This window comes from Cordyceps fumosorosea (assembly GCF_001636725.1).
Source record: "Cordyceps fumosorosea ARSEF 2679 chromosome Unknown scaffold_4, whole genome shotgun sequence".
Lineage (NCBI taxonomy): Eukaryota > Fungi > Ascomycota > Sordariomycetes > Hypocreales > Cordycipitaceae > Cordyceps > Cordyceps fumosorosea.
In genome coordinates this window covers 285-21,205 of record NW_017387304.1, presented here as the reverse complement: position 1 = coordinate 21,205, position 20,921 = coordinate 285, and the positions used below count along the sequence as shown (strand labels likewise).

At 47.9% G+C, this 20,921-nt stretch overlaps 5 protein-coding genes across 5 annotated transcripts; 2 read left to right on the top strand and 3 right to left on the bottom strand.

The window, feature by feature from the left end:
- Positions 1 to 583: 583 nt before the first annotated feature.
- ISF_02204 (Zinc finger, C2H2-like protein) lies at positions 584 to 3,319 on the bottom strand (the record flags this gene model as incomplete). The annotated part of the gene is made up of 3 exons (XM_018845811.1): positions 584 to 1,487; positions 1,544 to 1,701; positions 2,312 to 3,319. The coding sequence occupies 3 exons, from the start codon at positions 3,317 to 3,319 to the stop codon at positions 584 to 586; spliced, it is 2,070 nt and encodes a 689-aa protein (XP_018706517.1).
- A 1,527-nt stretch (positions 3,320 to 4,846) lies between these two features.
- ISF_02203 (amidase) lies at positions 4,847 to 7,087 on the bottom strand (the record flags this gene model as incomplete). The annotated part of the gene is made up of 9 exons (XM_018845810.1): positions 4,847 to 4,955; positions 4,999 to 5,172; positions 5,235 to 5,281; positions 5,394 to 5,591; positions 5,651 to 5,753; positions 5,812 to 5,911; positions 5,965 to 6,341; positions 6,550 to 6,848; positions 6,983 to 7,087. 9 exons carry the CDS (start codon positions 7,085 to 7,087, stop codon positions 4,847 to 4,849), a joined length of 1,512 nt encoding a protein of 503 aa, XP_018706516.1.
- A 1,278-nt stretch (positions 7,088 to 8,365) lies between these two features.
- ISF_02202 (hypothetical protein) lies at positions 8,366 to 9,575 on the top strand (the record flags this gene model as incomplete). Its single annotated transcript, XM_018845809.1, has 6 exons — positions 8,366 to 8,399; positions 8,453 to 8,772; positions 8,844 to 8,925; positions 8,986 to 9,076; positions 9,132 to 9,364; positions 9,553 to 9,575. The coding sequence occupies 6 exons, from the start codon at positions 8,366 to 8,368 to the stop codon at positions 9,573 to 9,575; spliced, it is 783 nt and encodes a 260-aa protein (XP_018706515.1).
- Positions 9,576 to 10,237: 662 nt separating this feature from the next.
- ISF_02201 (hypothetical protein) lies at positions 10,238 to 10,459 on the bottom strand (the record flags this gene model as incomplete). Its single annotated transcript, XM_018845808.1, has 1 exon — positions 10,238 to 10,459. The coding sequence occupies one exon, from the start codon at positions 10,457 to 10,459 to the stop codon at positions 10,238 to 10,240; it is 222 nt and encodes a 73-aa protein (XP_018706514.1).
- Positions 10,460 to 10,959: 500 nt separating this feature from the next.
- Positions 10,960 to 14,554, top strand: ISF_02200 (tetratricopeptide repeat domain-containing protein; the record flags this gene model as incomplete). The annotated part of the gene is made up of 7 exons (XM_018845807.1): positions 10,960 to 11,114; positions 11,179 to 11,392; positions 11,572 to 11,892; positions 11,949 to 12,105; positions 12,159 to 13,701; positions 13,754 to 14,242; positions 14,317 to 14,554. The coding sequence occupies 7 exons, from the start codon at positions 10,960 to 10,962 to the stop codon at positions 14,552 to 14,554; spliced, it is 3,117 nt and encodes a 1,038-aa protein (XP_018706513.1).
- Positions 14,555 to 20,921: the final 6,367 nt, after the last annotated feature.

The following is a 20,921-nucleotide window of genomic DNA, read 5'->3' as shown; positions in this document are numbered from 1 at the left end:
CCGAAACACCGGCCCACGGAGCCCACCTGGAATGGACCACTATGTAAATTCCTCCCTCATAATAGCATAAAAGTATCCCGACCTCGTTGCAAGCCGAGGCGGTACCGTTCGGGCTTCATGCACTGTAGGCTCAAGGGCCGCTCGACCTTCCCGCCGGCACTCGACCATGACGCCGCAATTGCCGAAAATTCCCGCCCATTACTGCTTTCTCATCTGACTAGGAAAAGAGGCAAGGAAAAACTAACAACATTCTTGCAGAAGCCCACCCGCCTACTTTTACTACAGGCAATTATTTACAACCCTCCTGCGTCGTCGCTGCGTATCGCTTACGACCCGTCTCTGCCATCGTTACCACTTGTCGAGCCAAACACCATGCACACTGCGACATCACCATCTACTCAATCACAAGCCAGACAAACGACGACAATCGGAACAACGGTATACGTCAGGCATAATAATTTACATGCTGAGCAGTGCCAAAAAAAATCAATCATCCCATTCGCCATGCTGGAAACACCGCCATGCCACTCAGCAATTTCGCCAGCACAGAAATACATGATGACTCGGCACCCTATGCATCCCTTCATCCGAGCGGCCGTTCTGGACCCTGCGGTTTGTAATTCTTCATCAGCGTCTTGTTTCCTTTCCGCCCCAGCGCTGCCTGCGCTCGCCACTCTGCCCGCCGCGCCTGGTCGACCTGCTTCCTGCGCAATGTGAGCTCCTTGCGCTGCTCGTGAGGCACCAGATGCGCCAGCGCCTGCTGGTCGCGCACGCTCAATTGTGCCATCTGCCTCGCCGCCGTCGCCATCTTCCTGTCTGTATCGTCCAGCACTACCTGCTGCTCCCCGTCGCTTCGAAGCGCCATGGCCGTTTCCCCACCCTCCTCGGCTCTCCCGCGCTCCAGCCTTTTGCGACCGCCGCTGCCGCTACCGCTGGCCAGCCCACTGCCCTGCGCACCACGATGCATGATGAGCTTCCCAGAAGCCAACCGGATCGTGCCCTCGTCCGACTGCGCCAGCTCCGACACCAGTCGCGTGTCCAGTGTCGCAACATCGTAGAAATCGCGAATCTCCGGGTTGGCCATGTCGAACCGGCAGTGGCCTTTGCCCTGCATGTGCTGCTGCGCCGCCGCCGCCGACCGTCGCCGGCTACCGCACGCCACGCACTCGTGGTACGTGTAGATCACCAGGTGCAGGTACCACACCAGTGTCGGCAGATCAACGACCAGCGATGACTGGTACGGAACCACGAAGCTGTGCGTGCTCGCCATGTGGATCAGGCTCGCGTCAAAGTCGGCAGAGCGCGCGTCGCAGAAGAGGCACTGCTCCGCGACGAAGCCTGGGGTCGCGTTCGCGGGGGCGCTCCGCTCGGGCTCGGAATCGGAGTCGCTCGAGGTCAGGTAAGACAGGCTGCTGTCTGAGTCGGAGTCCCTCGCGGCGCGAATTTCGGCACCAGATTGTGCCGCTTTCCGTCGGACGTTTGCAACGCTGTGACTGTTAACATCGATTGGCTGCAGGGGAAAAGTCCTGATTGTAGAACATACTGCTCTGGTGATTTAGCGTGTTGGCGGAATGCGCCAACATTGTCGAATGTGAGGTTGCAGACGCCGCAGGAGCTCCCGCCGGTGTTCATTATTCCCGTCATCATTAGAATCGTAAAGGACAAGATAAAAACAAGAGAAGAGGAGGACAAGTGAATTGGCTTTTGTAGTGTGTATTTGGAGTTACTGAACGTTGCCGCGCCGTGCCTTCATATACCTGTTTGCACTTTTTTTTTTTTTTTAGCTTGCGGCTCTAGCGGATGGACGTCTCACCCAAAGGCCAAAAAACCAGTAAAGCTACTGGCAATACGAATAATTCGGTAAATACATCCAAGCTAAAGAAGCTGCAAGACGTTGGAGCAATGAAAAGCGCAGTAGACCAAGTTCGTCCCCTCTGGCAAGTGAGTCACTATGCGCCATCCCGTAGCTTTTGCCTATTTGGGCGGTTGACTCAGAGTATGACTGGGTGCTGCCAAGCGCACGCACTCCGCGATGCTACTGATGTGCTGGTACAACACGACTTACCTGCCTCTGAGTGTGCCACTGTTCGTGCTTTGTCGAATAATTTATATGGTCATGTATTTCTGATCACGCCAATACATACACCAACTAGGCAGAAACTTGTAAAGAGGGAATGCGACTGTAGAGAAAACTCCAGTTGTAAATCATGTACGCCAAGAAAATGGTGGGTGGTAACGAGGCAGCAAACATCCACATTGGCTGCTTCCCCGACCCGAGCTCCTCAAAATTCATCCCCCATACCGAACATACAAATGACAGTGGTATGAACACCGTGCTAATAATGGTAAGCTTGTGCACTGTCTTGGCCATCTCAACAGACCGTCGGGACTCTTCCAGCACAGCACTGTTGGCGAGCGTTGTCATTCCCTGCTCGCATTCATGTGCCAGCGTGTGCACCTTTTGCAGAAGATACTCAAAGTCCGCGAGTAGCAAGGTGGCCATCTTGTCAATGGTAGCGTTTCCTTCGATGCGTGGCCAATCCAAGGAGTGGCGGTTGCGTAGGATGCCTGTTGTCTCGGCGAGGCTCTGCGCATGGGATGCCAGGATTGTGTTGATGTACTTCAAGTTGAGCAGCAACACCGAGCGGTTGTGCGTGATGTCATCCGTGCTCGCAAATGAGATCTCGTGCTGAATGCGCTGCCCGACAAAGTTCAGCAGCTGCGCCTCCGAGGAAGCAGCGAACAGAAACAGCTCGCTCAATGAATAGAGGGCATCGCCTTTAGCGAGGTCTCTGTCCAAGGTCAATGATCCGTACTGGAAAGGTAGCAAGCAAATGTTTTGCCCTGCGCGCCATGTCTCCGGTTCTGTGCTGGAATCACGGCGTCTCTGATAGCCCTCGGGGCGAAGGTCCTTTTGCGGATGTCGGGAGCCGTCCTGTGCCGTCATGGTAGGGGTCTCGCCGATGCCTGAGTTGACGACAACTGGTGAGAAGTACGTCTCCCATGGGCGGGTTCCCGGCTGGGGACACCAAGGACCGGGGGCACTTTGGGAGAGGTCTCTGCCGTTGTCCAACCAGACAACAGCATGCCAGTGATCGGATGCTGGGCTGACCGCAACGGTCACGAGCTGTTCCAAGACGTATTCCTGTTTGCTGAGCAGGAGACACTTGCGGACTACCGAGTCCGCTGGTTTGGCTTTTGTTCGCAGTTGCAGGAAGTACCGCGTCATGGCGTCATCTTCCGAACGTCGGGCATCTTCTAGGTCTTCCGGCTCATAGCTGGAAGTTGGAATATTGTTCCGCTTGCAGATGGTTGACATTGTGAGCTGGAACACACGCGACGATGAAGAGGGCAAGGGCTGCGATGAGTACAAACTACGCCGCCCGTGCGTGAAGGCATAGAAATCCAAGTGTCGCCGATATAGCTCCGGATTCACACCGTAAGCTTGCCCAATCGCAGTCAGCCAGTGTGCTGTAGGGAATCCTCGTATAAATAATATCGACGGATTTGACGGGCTGCTCTGGTGAGTGGTAAAAACCGCCGTTCCAGCCGGGGATGCCAGAAAAGACTGCCTGTCCCCAGTGGCAACATTGTAAACGACAGCCAGGCTATTTTTGTCATCATCCGAGTCGTCAGGCGTCTTTGTTGTGCGGGGATTGCTCAACGCAGGATAGTCTGGGTTGTTGAGGTAGTCGCTCAAGCCGATGAGGTCGGGTCTTGGGTAGGCATTATCTTGGCTGGATCGCTTGGATAATGATTCAATTCCGCGTTCAAAACTCTGTCCTACAAATCTCAGCGTTAGTTTTCTCTCTTAGCGGTATGGTCGGCCATGCATACCCTTGCCTTGAAACACAACCATTCTGCGGTAGTCGGGCCCTCAGTTCGAGAGTCCTGTGTGGATCTCTCTAGCAGCCGTGATTTTAATAGAGGTCTCTATAGGTTCTTATAGTATCAGAAAATTAGAATGCTTCCCTTCCGGGCTGAAGGGGCTGCGCCTTTGGGGCACTGCCTGCACAATCCTTGTGGACAGTGTGGACTGGTTGCTACAGTACATGCCAACTTATTATTAGGCACCACGCAGGCAGCTGCCTTATGTATGTCTCGCCTGGGTATGAAACAGATGTCACTTCGCAGACGGATAGCGAAGCGCGTGAAAGGCAGCCTATACTAGAGCAGACATGTCAGCAACGCCAATTTTAATCTAAACAAATTAAATCTTGTTTTGTTCGGATACATCTAAGAAAGTATCCTGTTTTCTTTTTTAGGACAGGCTTTTCCTCAATGCTGCTGTATCTTCCGTTGATGAGAGGTGGCCTTGCCATACGCGCCGGCTGCCGTTTTCACGCCCACCAGCCAGAATCTCTTCATGCTTACGTGCTTTAGATTGATTGGGGGGCATGATATTCTGCAATTACCATCATGCTGGTACTCGGTGGCTATTTCAGTTTTTTTTGCCGCACGATCTCACTACTTGCTGTTCTCTGAGCAGCCCGAGGCATGGATAAGATGAATCCACCAGGCCCCAAGTAAACGGCACCAAAGTCGCTCTAGGCGATTCCCACACCACATGCAGAGCCGCTTTCAATACATCAGACTGCCAACCTTCACTTGTCTTGGGATATCAGCGCCCTTCAAACCCGCTTCCACCAGCTTCGACAGAATCAGATCAGTACCTGCACGTATTAGCGAGGGTCTTCTTCTTCGACGTTGCAAGTGACGTGACTGTACCTGGTGCCCCAATAAGCGATACAGCTACTGGGAGTGCCTCCTCCTTTTTTGTTACATTTGACAGATATGGAATGTCGCCCACTATATAAGCGGTCAGTGTTGCACTAGATTGTAGTACTCAACCGTAGCTCTCTGGGAACTGACCTGGGGCGGTAACTTCCGGTGCGCGAAGCAGGTTTGACATGTTCAATGCCGCGTAGCCGCTAAGCAGCGAATATTCCCTGGGCCTATTAGTGAACATTATATGATATGAGAGTAAGTGACACATACGGTAGAGGCGCATCACGATAATTTGGCTGCCCGGCTTCAATAGGAAGCGGCATGACAACCACAGTATCCTGCGAGTCTGCCTTGAAGACTTTGCTGAGCATCCAGTGGCGGTAGACCTCCGAGCGACGCCAACCTTCATCACGCTCTTCTTTTGACACAGCCTTACCGACCTCCCTGCTGATGTGTAAGTACGACTGCGCATACTGTACTCGAGTACTGGCTGCACGACAACTCACCATTGCCAGTGTAGAGCCCGATGGACAAATGCGGGCCTGCCATATTTCTGTGCGTAATCATTCCTAAAGCTTTCAAGGGAATAGTACTGATCATGATAGAAAGGAAGAATCCCGGCCTAACAGGCGCCGGGGGGGGGGGGGGGTTCTGGTAAGTCTCACAGTTTCAAGATACTTGGCGATATCGTCATGCTTGTTACCGTCGGGGCAGTCTTGTTTCCACATGTCGGCTAAGGAGATGTTTCTGCGCGAAATTTGCAGCGTAGACTCCAGTCCGGATACAAATCGTTCGATCCGTTGGGTTTGCTCCGGGTTCAGAGTTGGAAGGTAATCGGTTGGATAGAGAATCTCGACTGTCGGCTATGTGACCATGTCGGTCAGTGCGTGCATGTGCATCCCTGATTCAAAGTTACACTTACCGCGTCCGGGCTGCGCAGCATGGGCGAGTCTCCGTACCATGTAGATATGAAGTCAGGAAACTTAGAAATATCTCTGCCGAAGAAGACAGGCATATCAAACTGCCTACAGGTTGTGCGGCCAAGTCAGTATCATTTCGAGAACCAGTTTAGAGGATGCATACGGGAAGTAGCCGACGACACCATCCGTGTTTATGATGCCAGTTGAGGGACGAATGGAAAAACAGCCATTGTAGGAAGCTGGTTTGCGACCGCTACCGTTGGCTTAGAGATAAAGTCAGAAAGTGTCGTAGTTGGGGAGGATGCATTGCACATACTATCAGACCCGATTGAGAAGTCTAGCCAGTCATACGAAGCAATGCTGGCTCCGCTGCCGTTACTGCTACCTGACGGCACTTGGTAGCCGTCGGCACGAGGATTGAAGGGCGCCGTAAACTCGACGCATTCGAGCGGCTCTTCGCGCATTATCATGGCCTGCAGCTTGAGCTTTCCGACAATAATAGCGCCTGCGTCTATAAGTGTCTGAATGCAGGCGGCGTTCTGAGTCTTGGAAGGGTAGAGATCCATCCACGATCGATTGCATAAAGTCGTTTTGTGGCCAGCAATGTCGATGTTATCCTTGACACCGATCCTAGCACCAGCAAGGGGACGATCCTCGGTTGGCTTGTAATAGCAGCGTGAAGGCACGACTACTCTTCCATTCGTTCCAGCATATGAAGCATCGACGGTAACTAGAGTAAGGGGTAGTTAGCCTTGGAAGGGTTCCGGTGAGTGTAGCCAGCTATCTTGTTGCTTATCTCGTTGGGTTAATGGTCGAAGGCTTGAAGGCGACCATAAAACAAGCATTGAAATCGTGATAAATTCTCCACGGTTGCCAAGTCTTGCCCGCCGAAAAGACATACGGGCCAGGGGCGACAGAATGTGCGGAAAGAGATTCATCTCTTGCCAATGTGTATTGCCTCTTGACATTCCACAACTTGAGCTCCGCCGCAGTGTCCGGTTCAATATGGAGGTTTTTTTCGTCACTTCCATAGAAAATCAGGTTGGTGGCGAAGTCGGACTGAAACACATCATCTGGTTCGAGTGTTTTGGTTCGAAACTCGCGCAGTGACGATACAGAGACGCTTTCGCCTGGAGTGGTCGGATACACCAGCGCAAGGGCATGGCTGGTGGCATCTAAGCCAGCTTTCTCGAGAAAATTCTAGTATAAAATGGCTAGTTAGTATATATTTTTCGGGGATTGTCTTTTTCCCCCGGCTTGACAGAAGGGCAGAAACGAGGGGCTCCCCGACTAATGGTGGATGCATAGGAGCAAACGGTAACAACAGAACTAACATCTGGGTTCAGGATCAAGAGATAATTGATATGGCCCACCGTGATTTCTGCATCCTGGTGGACGGTCACGGACCCAAAGTTGGGTGATCGATCATCGCCAGACATGGAAGCGGTTTGAAATTGGTGCTTTGCGGTAGAAACTTAGGGTGCTCGACTGAGAATGCGTTGTGGGAAAATGTGAGAGCCTGGTTAGGGTTCAAGGAAAGGAAGGGCAGATCAAGTACTGTCAGTAAGTTCCCCCCGCGAACTGCAGGAGCGCGTCAAGACATGCAAGTATGCAAGTCTACCGTCGCACCGTGGTGTGGGAAGGTGTTTGATTGGGCCGACGCTATCATTACGTTACGTTTTCCATCTGCCAGTCTTCTTTCTGGCCATTGTTTGCTCAGCGGCCGCGCAGCGCTGTTTGCCAATTGATAGCTACTTGACTGGGTTACACGATTGAAGCGGGCGCGCGTTGTTGAGCAAGCTGTGTGACGTGTCCGGCCCACCTGTATGTACTACATGTCCGTACATGGGATGAAAATGTGCGAGAAGTGCCCTCTGAGCCATTTGCAGTTCAACCGATTGATCTACTTTGGACCCCGAAACCTTGCTGCTGTATGGGGGACAAAAACCCCCATCTAGTCCATGTAAACTGCATCACAAGTTGGTGCTCTCGCATTGGGCTTAGCAAAACGGCCAGATCAGCATCGGGATTGTCCTCCGAGCGCCCTGCGTCGCCCTTCTCGTGCAGCAGCGGAGCGAGAAAGAGCAAGATACTTGACGGTACATGAGGGGCTTATAGCACGTGCATCCTTTTCTGCAGCGCTCGCAACAATTGTCCCAACAAATGTAAAGGACGCCTTCTATCGATGTGGGCTGCACTCCTGCAGCGGAATACACACCCGCCGCCCGCAGAAAGAGCAGCAATAGTCATCTTGCCAGCCTGGAAAGACGGCTTCGATTAGCTGCAAGCTGAAATCCTGCGACGAGATGTGTTACTTCTCGCGCTGCTCAAACTTATCGTCTGCCTTGGAGCATGAAAAGACGTCATTTATTGACTGCAACCTGCAATCCTACGAAATGGCGTATGACTGCTCGCGCCGCCGGCAGCGATCGTCTTATCACGAATGGCAGAAGACACCACCTCTGAGCTCCAGGTTGAAATCATGCCCGAACTGCACTCTGCCAGGCTTGCCACCCCAGGACTCTTCCATCTGACTGCTACTGGTACACAATCGCTGCCAGTACAGGAAGTCCGTAACGCCCGATAGTCGAAATGAGATTGCGAGGCAGCTACTCCCTCCCACCAACATCGCGGAGAAGTCTTGGTTAATACTCATCCTCGACAACTCTCTCTTTGCTGAGAAAGAAATTGCAACATATCCGCCGGCATAATTCAAAATGGCTGATCGTGTTTTGCAGACTGACGCGCTAGGTACTTCTTCTCCATCTTACCACACGCTGAATATCTGCTTACCGACACCGCAGAAGCTCCATTGTACTTCCTCGAGCGCAACGAGATTTGGGACTCGACGAAACCGTACACTTTTCAGTATTACACAAAAGAAAAGTTTCCACGCACTAATGTCCTGCAATCACCTTCTCTCACGCGGATCAATGATATGCGATCCCACTGCACTCCCGCAACACTAGAGGCCGAAGGTTTCACATTCTCCCGCTTCTCGTCGAAGATGCAACACTCGGACTTCCAGGACGAGGAAAAAGTAGCATCGGTCTACTGTCGGGAGCTCGAGAGTCACTTTCTGGACCTACTGGGAGCGAAGCATGTCCGAGCGCTGGATTACCAAGTAAGCCCTCTCTGAAACGTGGATTTCGAGTCCATTTACTGTTCTGGTGGCCAATAACATGTTGATCGAAGGTCCGCCGGCGATTGCCAGAATACCCATATTTCGGCGGCAAAATACCCCCAAGCCCACAGCCAAGTCTTCTGACACACGCGGGTAATCTTGCCAAATCTTCTGCTTCTTTTCTGATCATTTCTAATCGATCGTAAATCTCAGATGCAACGCTTCAATCTGCCGAACAAATTGTGCGCGAACTGTACGGCAAAGATGCGGAACAGGTTCTCCAGTCAAGGTTTCAGATCATTACGTGAGGACACCCAAGTCCCGTCAGTTACTAATAAACTAACGTCTCTCTTCTGCAGAGTGTGGAAGCCGTGCCGAGGACCTGTCAAGGATTGGCCTCTCGCCGTGTGTGATGCCACGAGCGTTGAGCGGTCCGACCTCTTGCCTGCCGATGTCATTTATCCCAACTACCTCGCCGAGAACTGCATGATCCACTTCAATCCAAACCAGAGATGGTATTGGCTTCCCGAGCAAGAGTCTGATGAAATTCTCATTTTCAAAGCCATTGATTCAAGCAATCCAACTTCTTCTTGTAAGTCCTCCACTGCTATGTCTGTGTGTCCTGACGCCGAGTGCGCCACACATCTAACCGCATGCTAGCATGTCCACACGGCGCGTTTGCACTCCCAGGCCAGGAAAAGGAGGCTATCACGAGGGAGAGCATTGATGTCCGGTTATTGGTTGCCTACGCTGACATGGTCTATCCAGCTGCAACTCTAGATCCCGTGCTAGGTCCGAAGTAGCATAGAGCATCGGTGCGATTCGATCGGGCGCTAAGGGGCACTAGTTATGTATGTATGTATGTAGTTCCGGGAGCCTGGGTTCCGTAGTAGATCACCATTTTTCTTCTATTTTTCTTCTATTTTTCTTCCTTCATTCTTTTCATCTTTCCATTCGAGACGAGAGGCAGAGGATTGGTACGATACGCCTGCTAGATGACCCGTTGGAGTCTGATTTGCAAAGCCGTCTGTTTGACTGTTACCAGTAAGAGGGGTACACAGGGCGGGAAACCACAGAGGGTATGGATAGAGCACCGAGCTGCCAGAAAACGGCCATGAATGTTGCTCAGCAAGCGAAGTGCCTATCATTATACCGTCAATTATGAACTACAATATCTGCTCGTTTTTTTCGACAGTCAAGGGGACAGCCCTCGTAACTTTGCTTCTTTCAGCGCAGGGCAGCTTACATGACTTCACCCTATAAGAGCTTCAAATAACGCTGGCATATTATTGGCATCAGTACAAAACGATTTCATTGGCTTTTCGAGCTATATGACGGTCGCGGATACCCTCGGATCCAGCTCCCTGTTTCACGCCTCCGCTTGCCCACAGCGCAGCGAAGTCTTCGCAGTTAGTAGCCGTCTCGACGGGCTGATGAGGGTATCTCGACTCACTGCGACCACCATTCAGGTCTGTGCTGTGCCTGATTCAAGCTTGGCGGCGGTGATGCTGGACTGTCCCGTGCGACGGTCCATTGGCTTGCTGACAGAGGAGCCGCTGCCACCACAGGGCTGAGACCTTTCTAGGGCATTCAGGCCAGAAATGTCAGGGTTGGGGTCCTCTTCAAGAGTCCTCATGGACTTCCAGGGCTTGATTTTGTTTGTGATTTTGATCGGATCACCAGTCATTTTGGTTTCGCAAAAGGTATAAAAACTCAAGGTGTTGGACTGTTTTGTCACTCGTTCAGATGGATAGAACGCCTTGCGGTCTGCCTTTATTTAAGAACTGCGGGACCAGAGTTACAAAGTGTCAACTCAAATGTGCGGGCCACCGGTTAGATGCAGATCTCTAATGTGACTTCTCATTCATTCTTGCCCAAGCCGAGACAGCTGCAGTGATGAGGCCACCAAGTGTACAGCCAGTGACATGGGCAAGCCACGCCACGTCCGTCGCATCTGCAGAAATTTCTGTGTGACACATCAAAACCGTGTGTCATGATTGGAAGCTGAAATGCATGATTCACCAGCTTCAGGCCGCCACCAGAATATCTCGGCAAAGACCCGTACCAGAATTCAACATATTAAGAGACACGTGACGGTGTATAAAAAAATGCACAGGTCGTTTACCCCGCGCGCACGCCGATTCTATTCCTTACGTGGAACATTGGGAGCATTCTATCAGGCTTTCAATGGACCGATACCGGAATAAACAGATAGCCCCAACATCGTCGAGTTCTGCCCGAAACGACACGGCCGAGACCAAAGAAGCGTCCTCGCCCAAGTCTGCACTCAGTTTAAGCAGCGTCGTGCGAATGCGTGACTGCGGAGGACAAATAGAGTCAAAGTGAGTCTCCCAATGAGCATCTTCATGCCAAAGTTATTCCTCAAACATTCTTACAGCTTTGCAGTATCATTGCTGTCCCAGGATACCGCACGCCACCCGTGCAGACGTGGAATATGAAAAGCGAACTCCGGGAAGCAGGCTTCTCGGTCAACTCCTTATCGTCTCTCCACATGTACATCTATCAGCCTGGTTACGAAGCTTCGGATGAGTTTACATGGGATAGCTTCCTGCGAGTGGGGAGCGATCTGGCAGAGGAGCTGGCCCGAATTGCGACTGAGGTACGCTGCGCGCGAAAACGAGTCGTATAAACTACGACAGCATAATGACCGAACTGCAGTTCCCAAACAGACCAACAATCTTTGTAGCGCATTCTTTAGGCGGTGTCTTGCTCAAAAAGGTATCATCTTTACCTCCATTAGCAAGCGGGCAGGAGAGAGTACTGACCAGCGACTGATAGGCCTTGCTTCTGGCACATGAGAACATTCAAGATCCACGATTCAAGTTGGTGGTAGAATGCCTCTCTGGGATTCTTTTTCTGGGAACACCGCATGCTAGCGTATCAGACAAGGATACTTTACTCCGACACAACCAAGTCCTCTACAGCTGCGCCAAGGTCGCGGTCCACAAGCAAGCATCCAGGCTTCCACGGCACGATGTGTTCCAGCTAGCAAACCTTGCGGCTGCTTTCGAACAAATTGCTACTATTCCTATCCTGTCGGTCTTCGAATACGATGCACCGAGATCTGGTGTGCCAAAGCTCTTCGGCAAAAAGAGCAAAGTATGATAAAACTGTGCATGCAAAGTTTTCTCAGTGCTAACTTCGTTTCTAACAAGGCGCTGGTGGATGAGCAGCTTGCTACCATTTCCTCCCACGCAGAGCAGCTTCTTGGTGTGCATCTCACGCATCCTGAGTTGTGCAAATTGCCTAAGCTGAGCGACAACTCATATTCGGCAAGAGACTTTCTACGATTTCTGCTCGCCAATTTTGCGAGTAGGTTGCCTATTGCATCGATCAGACTTGACCGTGAGCTGACCCTGAAATAGGTAACAAGAGATGGTCCGCCGACGCTGCATCTCTGACAAGCATCCAACCCTCTCCTGCTGATCCATTGAATCCATTGAACCTTGCGCCGATTCCTTCACTCAGGACACAAGATGTGCCATCCTGTGTCTCCAAGGATATTCCCGTTGCTCAAAAGCGAGCGACGGGGCTCAGTCTGCACTCACCCATGCCGTTGCATACCATGTCCAACAACAGCGACACAAGCTCCCTTTGCGATCTTGGGACATGTAGATTGCCATGTTTTATGGTGCCTCAGTCTCGGAATCCAGATTTTGTCGGCAGAACGGACATCCTCGACCGGATAGACGAGCATCTTCACTCGTCTGCTCCATCAGCCCGCCGGCAGGACCAGCAAACCTGCTTTTTTGCCCTCTGCGGAATGGGAGGTATTGGGAAGACTGATCTTGCTGTAGAGTACGCCTACTCTCGAAGGGACAAGTTTGACGCCATCTTCTGGCTTGAGGCGGGCGGTGTGTCGCAGCTGGCATCTGATTTTGGTCGCATACCAACTCAGTTGGGGCTTCAAACTGCAGAAGAAGCTGAAAGCCTCGAGTCAAGCATAGAAATCGCAAAATCCTGGCTGGCCAACCCCTTCGCCACTGAAGGTGGGGAGGCTTGCCGGTGGCTACTCATATTCGACAACGCGGACAACCTGGACATCATTACCAATTACGTGCCTCATCAGGGCAATGGTGCGATACTTGTGACGAGCCGGGACCCATTTGCGAAAGACCATTTCTTCACAAATGGTTCTGGTATTGACCTCGATCCTCTGCCTCTAGACGACGGCGCAACTCTGTTGCACAACCTCATCACCAAGTCAGATGATTCTCGCAGTGCGGATGAGCAAGAGGCAGCGGTCGAACTGGCGACACACCTTGACGGGCTGCCGCTGGCCGTCGCGCAGATAGCTGCTTTTATACGCCGCAGACACTTGTCAATCCGAGAGTTTGTCAGCCTTTATAGCAATGACGCCCGATATGCGGAAATCCACAACATCGGTAGTCCACTGCAACAACGGCGATACGGCTATACCCTCGCCACAGCCTACAGCTTTCAGGGGCTCAACGCGAATGCTACTCGACTGCTTCGTGTCCTTGCTTTCCTTAACCCTGACAGAATGCAGGAGCTCATTTTCGTCAACGCAAACGTCCCAACAACGACAAACGAGCCCTGGACCCATTCTACCTTTGACGATGCGCGCTACGAACTTCTCGCTTCCTCCATCGTCAAACGCAACATTGCCAAAAAAGAGCTGTGGATTCATAGATTGATGCAAGCCGAGGTTCGCACTCGCATGGATGATGGCGATCGGTACCAGACATTTAACGACGCGGTTGCGTTACTCTCCAAGGTTTGGCCACCTGGTGACCATTGCAGTCAAAAGGTGCAGCGATGGAGACTCTGCGAAGACCTTTTACCACATCTAGAGCGATTTCATCAGCTCTTCATCGAGTACTCCGCAACCTGGTCCCAGTATGATGTTGACCCAGCGCTCCCAACACTCCTTAACGAGGCCGCAGTGTGAGATTCACATTTTACTATCCATACGAGGCACAGACTAATGAGTTACTAGCTATCTTCACGAGCGGGGCTTCTCACAGGAAGGCAAAGTGTATCTCAGCCTCGCCCTTGAGCTCTGTAAGCGAGCCAATATTACAACAGAGCCACTGATCAGCGATATGCATCTCAATATGGGCGCTTTGTCCAATGAGACAAACGATGCTGTCGCATGTCTAGAACACAACATCGTATGCCTTGAAATTCGAAAATCCGAGGCTGCCAAAGGCCGCGCACCGGACTTGAGACTCGCTTTTGCTTATAGCCAGATGGGCATCGCATACATGATGATACGCAAGTTTGCGCTGGCCACGGCATACTTCAAGCAGAGCGTCGAGATGCTCAAGATCATCGACGGAGACCCAGACGACTTTGGGTTCCCCGCGTGTAATCTAGGGCTATCATACTGGGTGCAAGGGGACCTTGACAACGCGGATCGGACGCTCAAGGATCTTCTCGCGCAACGAGAGCAGCTGCATGGAAAATTGGACACCGTATCCTACAAGTAAGTACAAGACGTCAGCTAGTGAAAGCCGCCCATCCATGCTGAAATGGATGTCCAATAACATAATTCTTCAGAACGGGAAGAGTTCTTCAGGCTCTGGGCAATGTGCGGGCGGGCAAGGCCAGTCGCGCAGAGATGGAGGGCGACGGGCTGAGAGCCGCCAGGTTGTGGGACGAGTCTTTGCAGTTCCACAAAGATTGCCTTCAGCAGTACGAATCTACTCTTGGCAAATTTAATCACCGCACAGCCGATGCGTGCCACAAGCTGGCCGAGCATTACATCCGACAGGGAAAGGATGTCATGGCACAGTGAGCTCCGACAATAAGGACTGCTTGTCTCTGCCAGAATACTGACGTGGTTGAGCAGGAGTTTCCTTGATCGGGCTCTAAAAATCTGGGGTGATCGACCGCACTATAAGAATGAGTCTGCCCGCTCATCCTTTCTGCGTGGCACCCATCTTATCTCGCTCGGCGATGAGGAAAGCGTTGGAAAAGGAAGATGCTGGGTGGAGAGGGCCAAGCAGCTCCGGCGGGAAATTCTACCACAGGAGGAGCCAAAGAAACTTCAACACGCTGACTTTGATGACCTAGTTTGCTTTTGGTCTATATAGCTTCTATAGCTATTATCAACTAGGTAGTTTGCTAACAAAGAGTGAGTCGCTGGCACAGCCCCTATACTGAATGCGTGAATCGAGATTCTCGCAACCCCACCTATAGAAGCACGCATGAAGCCCGGCACCTATGCATTAGGTCGCAAGAGGTCATTCTAACACAAGCGTCTTTTATGGAAGAGAACTTGGCAAAGGGAAGATCTTTGAGCCATGTACGTGGCTTGCGTTGGCAAACAAGGCCGCAGCGAACGACCCCTCGGCAGAAGTTTTCATTCAACGTGAGCCAATATAAACAACATGACCCTCGAGAAATTGGCTAACAAGGCGTTCCCTGTCGGAGGAACCTTTTTTCTCACTCAGAATGCGTTTTCTGGTGGTGTTTCTCGTATGGGTCGATGTTCCTGCGGTTGACGCCTGGAACAACTTGGCAGACCATCACCAAGCACACCGCTGAGAGGGCGAGGGGCTCAGAATGGGGGACTCATATGTTGAGCAGGCTCAAAAGAGGTGCGAGAGAGGCATTTCAATAGCACTGACTCGAAATGACGAACACCAGATCATCTTGAAAACGCGCGGTGACTACGTGACCATATGCAACGCCTGAATCGGACCATCTATGTACAAGGAACTGCAGGGAAGGTTACGGTATATCACTGGCACAATATTGTTCATGCCAGGGACTCGGGCTCTTGCGTACCACTCTATTCACAGTTTCTTACGAGTGAGTCGAGGTTCCATGCCTCCTCGGACAACAACGACACGACAAACCCAATGACGCTACTCGTCCATGCGGAAGATTGAATTCCGCCTTTCCACTGGTCGAGAGCTGGGAACTTACGGCGTATTCTCATGTTCACTGGCCTGAAAACCCTGAGCAGCGCATGTGTCATCGCGACCATGGCTGCTGGAGCTGGCGCAGCATTGAAGTTGCGTTGGCTATGCCCGCTCGACTTTGTGGAACCACTTCCGCAATCGCCCATGCTTTCTTTTGCACTTGGACGAAAAAATCACAAGTGGCATAGTTCTTCAATTTCGGGCTGGCTCCTGAGCATCTTCCAAGTATGTGGGTGCCAGGCCCTTTCAGCCGCCGGCAGGTTGGTAGTCGCGTGCCCAAAACGCAAATCTGCTAGGGGTGTGGTGCCTGCGTCAATGCCCCCCGCGGTCGGTCGCATCAATGCGCCCCGGCTGAACCGGAGGCGGGACGATGCCCTTGTATCAATGCCTAGTTAGCGGGTGTCGTTCCGGCGTGATGTTTCGCCTCGACTACGGACCAACGAGGAGAGCCAGGTGAGGGGACAAAAAAAAACAACGTCCTTGTTCCAACGCCTTCTCTTCCCTCTCTCGCCCCCCCGGTTGCCCCCCCCCGAGTTCTCGACCGCGATCGGTAACTACTTGGGCGCAACAAATCAGCCTAGTTCGCGCGCGCCGCCCGACTCGCCCTGTCTGCCATTTCGCCCAAGATCAGATGCAGGGAAGTGGTGCTGGCAGCTAATCCTGCCATCCCAAGATCTTCTGTCGACGCGCCGGGGTGGTCTGATGCCGACTCGTTCGCAGCTGCCCGCGTTCAAGATTTATGTCTCGCCAGACCTCTCATCGCAAAGGAATACCCGATACAGAATAGTGGCCCGCGGCGGGCACTCTTGGCAATGCCGGAATGGTCGCTACAAACACGGCTGTGTAACCCAGGTCACTGTAATCATGGACGCGTTGGAAAGATGAGGCATTGGTTCTCAGGTTGGATGCCACGTTGAGGATACGGCTACTTGTAACGAACACATGCCTGTCTTATCGGTCCAGTGGTGGCCGCACCCGAGTAAAGTCGTTCGTTGCAAATTCGCTGTCCCACTCCACCGCCTTCCTCTTTAGGGTAATCGGCCCCACTTTCAGCACCTGCCGCTTTACAAATTTCTATAAGAGCCGGCGACTGCCCTCCCACCTTTCCCCCTCAGCCCGCAACTTTCACTTTACCCCCTTTTGTCTGCCGGCCCCGTCGCCTTCAACAGCCTTGCGCGCCATGGCCCGTCTGTTCGCCCCTGCCGCAACATTGTCAGCGAACGCTGGACGCCGACTTCCTTCCCTGCGCTCGCGTTCCAGCTGTAATTGACGAGCTTTTCCAACGCTACTTCCACGGCAAACCGCTACTCCTCGATGCTCCAACCAACATCCCTTCCCGTCAATTCCTCGCCATCACCACACTACCGAGCCTGACGACGAAAAGAACAAAAAAATAAAGCATCCAGAACTCCCCGACTATCGCTTATGCCGCTACTGAAGCTGCCGACTGCGAGAAGCATGTAGATGGCGCATTACCACGTCAGCTTGTTAAGGTCTGAGGCACGGTGACGTGTATAGTCCTGTGCTGCCGCCCTTCGGACACTTTCCGAGTGACACTTGTTAAAACCGGCCTCCGTTGCTTCCTACGGCCAGGATGCGCGCTCGTTAAGGGCTGGCACTGGCTGGCACCTTGTGGGATAATAGAGCTTGTGGATTGGCTTCGTGTTTAGCTGACTATAGTGCTTGCGACCTGCATTAGCTGTGTTAGCTGTTTAAAGAGCCACTGATGAAGGTCTGTTGATCTGCGACCGCCTGGGGAGCTTGTAATCCTATCTAGATATAGTGATTTGTTGTCGCGCTAAAGTAGTAGTATCTCTAGGCGGCTAACATAGCCGGTATACTCCGCGTAGTTGAATTGTACGATATTTGCCTCGGATGCAATGTTTCTGGCACCTTAGCTCGGGTTCTGGGAAGGATGAGAAGCCGTACTGACATTTAATCGGTAAAATATGGCCTTATGAAGTGACCTTAACCCCCGCTTTACTGGTATTTATGAGACGCCTCGCTGCTTTCTGAAATGGAAAAGAAGGAGGTCTCTATGTAGCCGGCTGGCTAGTGTAGTGCCACGCTAGCTACGAAACCATAGGATGATACGTGCGAACGTAGTAGCTGGTCTGATCGGACTAACTTGGTCCGGGCTCGTTTAAGCTGTGGAATGCGAAGTTAAATAGAGGCTAGTTCCTCCCTTCTGAGTACTTGACTTCCACATATACTCTTGTTTTAAATCGTACTGTTACCGCTAAGTTTATGAAACGATGGTAAGCACGATGAGCCTCCCTAACTCCTATATAGGATAAGTTCTTCTTAGAGATCTGGCTGCTCTTCGCTAGCTAGTTCTGCTAGTGCCTGTGGCACCCTTTTGGTTTATAGAGTAGAAGAGCTTAAGATTAACCCTAGTCTGGATTCTGGTTCTAGCATTATATTCCTAAAACGCCGATCTTCACCTATTGAAGGTATAGCCACGATTCTATTTCCTGATAATGGAGATTGTATTTAAGCGCTTATGGCTAAATATAAGTAGGTAATGAGCGGCTATAATGGCTAGACTTAGTGTGCTAGCCCTAATACCCTAACTAATAAAGGTAGCCTAGATTAATTGTGGGCGGTTATATTATATGAAGGCTTACTAAGTCCTCTAGGCGGCCGTTATGCGAGTCTACTAGGTTCTTATAACCACGATGACCGAATAGATGATAAACTAATGAAACCGGGCGTACTGCTAGGGGGACTAACGTTACGGAAGCCTTAAGGCAATAAGAAGGGTCACTCTAGGACCTAAAGCCGTGTGTAGAAGAAGAGTGCCTCGGTTAGCCGTCGCTAGGTATACGCCTTTAACCATCTAGGAGGGGCTTGACTGTTACGAATACTACAGGCATGCATGCGGGGCTGAGTGAGGCAGGATAAGGCTTATCACAATAGCGCCTAAAAGGGATAGGAGGTTATATAACCTCCTAGTATTAAGGACTTAAGCTATTAAGCCATTAATCTAGGAGATAAGACTTAGAGGATTAAAGGTTAAGTCTATTAATCTAAGTAATATAGTAGAGAATAGGATAGATATATAAAGAAGGGGATTCTAGTAGATAGTTAGACTAGATCTCTACTAATTAATCTAAATAATAGCTCTATTATTAGGAGATATCTCCTAATATAACTTATACTATAATAACTACTTATATACACTTTATATATTTAACTAACTCTTTACTTAAAAAGTAGACTAACTATAGATTAAAATTAAACTACTATTATATTTTAATTAGTCCTATTTAATAAGTTACTTTAAAATTAAAAGTAATTAACCTTTATAATATCTACTACTAGTAGTATAATAATTAACCCTAGTTAGACTATAGTATAAATAAAATAATAGATTAATATACTTACTATTTAAATTTAGACTATAAAGAATACTAATAATAGAACTCTTATTCTACTAGAGTTTTTTAAATTTAACTTATTTAATAGAATTAAAAAGAATATTTAAAATTTCTTAACTTAAATAAAAGCCTATTTATATATAAATACTATTATTCTTAACCCTATAGTATAAGTACTCTATATTAGAAACCTCCTTCTAAAAAAGATAATAGAGTAATAAGAGTTAACTCTTAAGAATTACTTTAATAATAAAGAACCTAAAGATAAAACTATATAAATCTTTAAATAGTATAAATACTTTAAAGAATTACTTTAAACTACTTTTAAAGACTTAAATAAAATATATACTACTATATATAAGCTTAAAGCTCTTAAGTAGACTAGATTTATTTAATACTTTATAAAGGAATTTAAGTATATTTTAAACTACTTTATATAGAATAATAATAGTATAATAAAACTACTTTATAATACTTTATAAAAAGATATAAAGAATAAAATTATAAAGAATAATTAATTTAATACTTTTAATAAATTCACTAATAGGATTATTAAAGTTAATAACTAACTTTATACTAAATAACTTAAATATAGAGAATAAAGAACTAGAAAATAGAATAACCTACTATTATACTATAAGTTAAATAATAACTAATATATTAGAGAATCTATAGTCTATAGAACTTTCTTAGGCTTTATAGAACTTAATACTATATACTAGAACTCTTTTAAAAGAAAGAATAAAATATATTATAATTATAAGAAGTTAAAATACTTTATAAAGAAGTTAAAATACTTTATAAAGAAGTTAAAATACTTTATAAATAAATATAAAGTATTTAAAAACTAGTAAAACTAGTTAGAAAAACTATAAGTTAAATATAATAAACTATAATAATCTATTAACTTATAATATTAATATTATTAATAATAAAGAATAGTTTCTAAATACTAATTATTAGATAATATATAGTATATACTCTAAAAAAGACTAAAACTTTAGGAGTTAATTATTATTAAGTAAATAATAAGAACTTAATAATATAAGGAATCTAATAGAACTTTTTATAACTTTTTTTATTAAAGTATTTAACTTTTATTATAATTAAAGATTATAATTAATTATTATAGAATTATAAATTATAAAAGATATATATTATTTATATAAATAGTCTAATTTAATAAAGCTTTAAAAGACTCTTATTAAAAAAGAAAGAGACTTTTAGTAAGATAATTAAATTAAATCTCTACTAATTAATTTAAATAGTAATTCTACTATTAGAAGATACTTTTTAATATAACTTTTACTATAATAACTACTTATTAGTACTTAGTATACTTAAATTAAGTCTATTAATTAGTATTATAAAAGTACTTTTTATTATTTACTATACTAATATTTTATATAAATATATTTTTATAATTTACTATATTAAGCTTTTTCCTTTCTCTTATAGGCTTTTATTATTTCTTTAGGGCCTAATATTTATTTATAAAGTATCCTTTCTTACTATAATTATAGTAAGTCTTAACTTTATCTTTATTTATAGTATTAAACTCTATTAGTCTTATATAGTAACTATAAGTACTAGAGGTTTATTATAGTTTATTAGTATTTTATTTATTATTATTATTAAGTTTTATATAGTTTTAGTAGTTAGTTCCTTTTTTCTTTTTTTAATATTATTTATAAAGGTAATTATTAGTTTTAATAACTTCTTTAATAAAGTTATTAAATAAAACTAATTAATCTAATTAGTAAATACTATTCTTTATTTCTTCCTTTAATCCTTAATAGAAAATCTTTATTATAGTCTTATTATTTTAATTAAGTTTAAATATAATTTATTTAAA